Below are 7,288 nucleotides of genomic sequence, written 5' to 3'. Positions count from 1 at the left end.
ACCACGTTTTGATCTTTCCATATCATGAATGAACGGTTTTCCGTATTGATAATCAGACTGTGGATATGGCATGATGACTGCGGTTCATTCTCAAAGAATGACCCACGATATACTACATCGGTAGTTAAAACAATGTTACGGAGATTCATTACGGTTTCCTGCAAATTCAATCTTCAAAACCATGACCTACCAGAGCTGAAGTATAAACTGTTATGTCTGCTGATTCGTCAATCTGTGGTATCTACTGCTGACGCGCTCCAGCGCCTAATGCCGGAGAAAAAAGACTCACAGAAGGGAACACGACCGCTATATTCCGAACAAACGAGTGCGAGAGCAAAAGTTACAACGGCCCCACGCTATTTAAAGGGGACTTTCTGACATTGATCCAGGCTGTTTGATAGGCGTTAATGAACACCCATCAACATCGATCGTGCCTCTATGAAATGCCTGAACGCTGATCACATTCGGTCGTGCTTCTGTGGCGTGCAAGAACACTCATCAGCGTTTGCTTAATTGATTGAATGACTGACTAACCTGGGTGCTTGCCGGCTTTCCTGTTGAGATTTTGGTGGAGCAGTAGGTTCCGGGCGTTCTGAGGTTACATTCAGGAATCCGACATTCCTGATACAAAATATCATATTTAATCGTTTATACTGTTTACGGGCTCTCACACACACCCAAAAACACTTGTAACCGCTAACGTTCTGTCAAAATTTTGTCTACAACGCAAAATTCAAAGCAACTAGTCACCGAACAATCAACCCAGAATTTCATGGTTGAGTCCTTGCAGTTCACCAAGACGACCAAAAAGCCAGGGTTTATTTTTTCTACAGAAGGTATAACCAACCGTTCCCCAACTGAACGTTTTTTCCCCATGCAGAACATGGCTAACGAGCAAAACTACTCTAAATGAAACCCAGGTGATCATGATATGCTCATGCCGAGCGTCATACGTGGGTCCTACGACAAGGCATTTGTCGGACAGAATGCGAGAACACGATGCCGTATCTCCCGGTGGTAGTGGGAAAAAACCAGGCTCAAGCGCGATGACATCACATTTGGCCGAAACCAGTCATGTCATAGACAAGGAGCAAGACTTCACCATCATAAACCGTGTACCTCTGAACCGATCACGACTGGTACGGTCCAGACTATTATCGATCGCAGAGGCATTGGAATCCGACTGCTGAATCCACAAATTTGCATCCAAAAGGAATTTGTGCGACCTATGAACTTGAAATGACCTACGAAACATCCGGTCCTGCAAGTCTGTCTGACATTGACGTCACTTACTTGATTCCGTGACCCATTGACCTACGCCCCCATCCAACCCCCCTACTTTGGTTTCTATTTCTCTAAAGTGTATGTAACCAGGATCTTAACCTTCTTCACATGATATCTGGTACCATATAAATTTGTGGTGTATTAGCCAAGAGGAACAATCACAGAAGACAAGCTTTGTTCGCTACATTCTTCGTTCTCATGATCATGATATAATCAGTCAGCTGGGATATTTATAGAGTTGCGTAGAAGCTTCTGACACACGACCGCTAGATTTTCAGCTTTGCACAAAAGAACTGCTCCGGGAAACAAATGAATGTGAACTATTTAGGCGTCGTTCAAGCTTCCTGAAAAACCCTTCGGGTCACTTGATTTAAACACCAGTGTTCAACACTGAGGTTTCGCTGCCGCACAACCGTACGCCACCACGAGGAGCACAGATCATTGATTTCGCAAGGTTATTTCTGTTTTTGGAAAAATGGGATAACCGGTTAGTTAAGTGGAACCAAAAAACGACTTGCCGGTTGCCGGAAGAACGGTGAAGCCAATGGGATGCTGGATCGGAGTGGTTTCACTCCGTTATCACACTACATTCCATAGTCTAGATATGGCTGGACGTCAAATCTATTTCAGGTTGCACATATCCCATCCGCAACATCTTCATGAGATGACGACCCCCTGAGTATCAGCGCTGCCAACGATTTATCCGACTTGAAAAACGCTGAATTATTCCAATGCCAGTCTAATCCCGTCCGACCCTCCAAAATTTGTCACAAGCAGGACCAGAGGTTACGGTCTCCGGACCCCGAATAGGTGACTTTAGGGACATCCACTCAGTGGATGCCGGCGCATTTCAAAATGCTGATCCGTAGTATCAGAAGAGGTTCTTCAGAATTTGTACTTTCTATTCTGTAATGCACAGCACCCTTCTGGAACCCGACCAGTCAGCGTGTGACAACAAAAGCAGGCGCTGAGCAATGTTTCGGAATAATTTCATACTACTAGCTGAAAAGAGTAGTGAAAATAGGTTTCACTTCCTGAAGAGAAGCTGCCGATAGTGGCGGTTGATGTGGGCTAATGGCCTTCAGAGACCAAAACGGAAACAAGAATCCCGATTTTGATCGGTAGGCTGTTCAACTGGTGATTCCGTTAATCAATCAGTTACATGTTTAGCTGGGTATTTATTCAATAAATCAATTAATTTGGCTGTTATATGCTTAGTTAGTAAGTTGGTTGGTTAGTTAGTCAGACAGTTCGTCAATTAGATCGCGAAGTTTAGCTCCGTGAACAGCGGAGCGGCGATCTCCTATACGACTGTGTAGCAGACCGTACAGTCCCACTAACCTAGGAATACCGGTTAGATCAAATGACGAAGTGGGCATGAATGCACCGTCCCACAACCTCGACTTCTTTGAGGCAATGCACCTAAGGTATGCTCTGATGTCGTTCGCCAGGCAAGACGTTTATCGGGTGGGTAGTCTACGTAGATCAAAGCAATCAAATACGTGCTGGCCGGGTCGAGTGAAGTCACACACATAATGAGGCGAAAAAATCAGTAAATCGGTCGACACAGCTACCATGCCAGCATACATGAATTTAAAATACCAATGGATGCGCATCCAAGCCGTTCTTGAGAAGCAGAGTGTGAGATGCGCGGACAACCTCAACCAAATTGCTGGGAAGCATGAGTGCCTGCAGGTTTCCAAGTTCTACCTTGTCATTAGCAGTGAATATTGCTGATCACCACTCACTAAACTTTAGGCCAACATTGATGTCTTCTTTATGCGGTGTACCCGAGTCTGGATAGTCCCTTGATAGCCTGATGTGCTGAGCGGAACCGCAAAGCCTATGAATCCGCGAATCAGCTGATCTGTTGAGCATTGACGCGTACATGTGTTCCTTGTGCAGAGACGAAAACGGGCTGCTTATGAAGCTTACCGGGGATAAAAACCATCTGTCAAGGTCGGTCGAAGAACAACCAATTAAATCTATCCCAACGAAAACGGTTATTTCATTGGCAGTTGTGTAGACCAGTTACGTTCGGAGCTGGTTCTCCTAGTAGCTAAAAAAAAGCTTGAAAAGCACTGGTCTCGAGTTGCATCTATATCTCGGCTTATCAATAGCCGCGCCGGTGTAAGAACTCAGGACATTTGACCCCTGATCGACATTTATCCAGCGGGATGTAAGCATTCGTGGCTCTACCTGGCTGAGAGGCCGGTAAATCGACTGACAAAATCTGGACAGCTACTTGGTTGTCATTCAGGCATCCGATCGGATCGTTCGGGAGTGAAACTTTGTTTGTCTTTTTAGGCTTGATGATCTATCCGCCAAGAAAGGTAAGCCACGTGCTGCCCTTCGTTGATGTGAACGCAGCCGAGAAGATAGGGGCAGAACAACAACTGCTCAAACGAGTGATGTGAACAAATGGTCACAAGGGACAGCTACTTGTCATTCAGGCATCCGATCGGATCGTTCGGGAGTGAAACTTTGTTTGTCTTTTTAGGCTTGATGATCTATGCGCCAAGAAAGGTAAGCCACGTGCTGCCCTTCGTTGATGTGAACGCAGCCGAGAAGATAGGGGCAGAACAACAACTGCTCAAACGAGTGATGTGAACAAATGGTCACAAGATCAAGACTGATTCCAGCTTGACGATCTCGACAAGTAGACGTGTCGATTTGCCTTTGGGGTAGGTAAATTCGACCGGTGCCAAGATATGAGAGCATACGGTTCGGAATTAAAGCAAGACCAACTTGTCACCAGTTGGTGCGCTTGTTTGTATGCCCTAAACGTATTGTCACCGTATCGGAAAACTTCGAAGTTGATTTATTGAATTGGAGCGAAAGCTGTCGCAGATATTCGCATAAAGAATGCACCACGTGCCAACAATTGATAGATTTCGGGAGTCATGGGACACCGTTTGGTGCTAGGATTACGTGAAAAACAACTCAGCTCATTTCAATAATCGTCAGGCTTCCCACCATGTCTTCACTTAACAACAAATACTTCACTGCACAGTGCGTCAAATGACGACATCATGTGGCAACGGGACACCGAACACATGAGGAGTGCCTGCCTGCTTCACTGCACCGTCAAATGACGACATCATGTGGCAACGGGACACCGAACACATGAGGAGTGCCTGCCTGCCTGCCTGCCTGCCTGCCTGCCTGCCTGCATCGACTCCGAGAACGACTCATTACCAAGGCGCCCAGCATCAAGCAAATGCATCGCGTCATCAAACCTGAAATGCGAAGCCACATCAAGACACGACAATGGTACATCAACCAGGATGATACAGTAGCACTCGCAATTCAGAAAGACTAATCCAACAACCTCATGAAACTCGGAGTAACAGTCACATCATTGTCAAAACCATAGAGACATACACAAGTCGATCATACTTACCGAACAAGCAATCTCAAGTCGTCTTCTGTCCAGCGCCCGCACATGCGATGCCAAGCGATATCCAACTAACAAACCAGGTGAACGAACGAATAATAAGACTGTTAGCAAATCGAATCAGATACAAATTACTGCTCAATCATACTGCGGTCAGAATAGAAAGAAGTCACGAGTCAGAAACACGGACAGGTATGCATCACACACGGTCACTCCTCATACGGTCAATCCACATACGTACACACACGAAACACACGCACCCATCCCTAGGAATTACCTCGAGCAACGCCACGTTCATCCACCGAGCAAATTGTTCGCCACGACCACGGAGGCTGTAACGATAGGCAATAGAGAAAAAGTGCACTGCAGAAGAGTGAAACACATATCAGTACCATACACGCAACCAAGTGATATATGGAAAGCCACGCGACACACAGAGGTATGAAAACGACATGACACGACAAACACTGCATGGCAACCCGGTCCCGACTGCACTAGCTCGCCCCATTCCACATTCATGGCCATTCACGCGGAAACCTCGTCGCACACATAAAAGACTATTTATTCAAACACATCCGGTCGTCGAATTTCAAACGGTAATCGCTTTGCTAAAGGACGTTTGTGACCAACACACCAGACACCTTGCAATCCGAACAGTACGACGACGGAACAGCTTCAAGCGAACAACGCATGCTGTCAGTCGGGTGCGAGGCACGTTATATTCAAAAGCCTACACAGAACAAGCAGTCTGACAAAGGTGAATCGCGAACGACGCACACATTTCAATGACTGAAAAATAACTAAACCTCACAGTGACTCCATTCCAATATTCCACAACATTTCGCAGTCTCGAGTAGCTGGGCATAGTGTCTGTCATGCGCAAACACAAAAAACGCTGACGAAACATAATCTCTACTCTAGAAGTATAAAGAGAAATTCACTGGGAACGCGATCATTGCGATGGTCAACTGCCCTGCTAGTTCAAAGTGAATACACAGTCTACAAGAAATCAGGTGTTTTAGGCATGTGCGCAATGTGTTCTACGTCGATACCTCTCAGCAATCCAGCTTCCACTGTGAATGGGGAACAAGACAGCCAGTCCCCAAGACAGTTTCCTAGCCACTAATTCAACCATTTCTCAGAAACACTCCATGTGTTCCAATCGAACACTTCTCACCACCCGAAAACATAAGTCAGCTATTCCGGCGCCACGGACAAATACACCAACACTCATTCACCTAACCTTAGTGGGAACTCATGTAATTCTGCAGTTCACGAATTCTCCTTCTGCTATTCCGCGTGCATCCTATACAGCCTGACTAACAAGCCCAACTCCAGTGGATGCGCAATGGAACAATCACTCCCAGTATACATCTCCAGTTCGACGCACCCAAACCTCATACTAAAAACTCTATCCACCTGTCCTGCTCGGTATGAGAACCACATTCGTCCACCCCCAAGCAGTGGGACAACCGACTTCGAAAATTCAAACACACTAACCAACTCCACTGCTGAATTCAGCCAACGCAACTTTAAACTCCCGATCGGACGTCCGTCATTGTCAACTCTGTCGAGATCCAAAGTCTTGTCTTAGGCTATCAGTTTGTCTTTAGATCACCAAAATATGCATGCTCACCGGATCACTCACTATCTACGACAATGAGATTTGACGTGCTTCACCTTGACGCTTGTTCATTCAGTGTGCTGCTGACCCAGCAGACTGACTTATCTGAGTGGTATTCAACCTTTACTCAAACCCCTCTAATTTGTACATCTATATACTCAACGTCACGATTCCACAACAAACATTCTATCGTCTGAACCCGTCTCCTGTCTTTCGCGTTCTTCGTGTCTCGATGTTTTCAGTTCAATCGGGATTTATTCAACCATCAGGGTGCTGACACATCCGGCTGACATCAAAATTACTAAACAGTAAAGTAAAGTGTAGCCCAAACAACTAACCGTCACCGTATGCGCCAGCCTTTCGACGTTCCAGGAATTTCAAAGGTAACGACTGAAAGATCTGGTTCCATGAATATTCAGAGTAGTTCCGGAGTCATTTTCACTGAATGGTTGGTTAGCTCGACACTAACCGGAAACTCATTACCCAGCTGGGGAATATGCCGTTGGTTTTGACCATAAATTTGTAAAACTGATGACTTTATGGTTTTTGCTAAACATTTTATTGGGTTTGAAACTGTTCTTAAGAACGTGGTAATATGATGGTCGCCCCCAAACGGACGATGAGGATCCAGACGAAAGAAACGGACGTTAATCAGCAAAGGTATTTGATAGCAAACTTGATTCAACTCCAGAACAACGGGCTCTTATGTGGCCAAAGTCGATCGATAATTCACGCGAAATCCCCTGGATGATACATCATTTATCTGTTCGTTCATCACATCACTGAAAACGCCCATAGATACAAACGCGTGAAAACCTGATACAAGTAATATTATTGCAGTAGAGTGGGTGTACTTTTTGTCCACACCACTTTTCTATCGTAATTCAGGTTCGAGAGAACAGGAAACGATCGTTTGCCTCTTGCGCAATCAATACGTCCCGGAACATTTGCTTGAGAGTGACAGAGAAAGTGGAACTGAGTGG

The 7,288-nt window shown here is 45.7% G+C and overlaps 1 protein-coding gene across 1 annotated transcript; it reads right to left on the bottom strand.

The window, feature by feature from the left end:
• Nucleotides 1-4,457: 4,457 nt before the first annotated feature.
• Nucleotides 4,458-6,343, bottom strand: T265_07232 (hypothetical protein; the record flags this gene model as incomplete). Its single annotated transcript, XM_009172697.1, has 3 exons — nucleotides 4,458-4,523; nucleotides 4,688-4,752; nucleotides 4,959-6,343. The coding sequence occupies 3 exons, from the start codon at nucleotides 5,152-5,154 to the stop codon at nucleotides 4,518-4,520; spliced, it is 267 nt and encodes an 88-aa protein (XP_009170961.1).
• Nucleotides 6,344-7,288: the final 945 nt, after the last annotated feature.

This window comes from Opisthorchis viverrini, assembly GCF_000715545.1.
Source record: "Opisthorchis viverrini unplaced genomic scaffold opera_v5_164, whole genome shotgun sequence".
In the NCBI taxonomy this organism is placed as follows: domain Eukaryota; kingdom Metazoa; phylum Platyhelminthes; class Trematoda; order Opisthorchiida; family Opisthorchiidae; genus Opisthorchis; species Opisthorchis viverrini.
The sequence above is the reverse complement of the archived record's forward strand: the minus strand, read 5'-3'. Positions and strand labels throughout refer to the sequence as shown.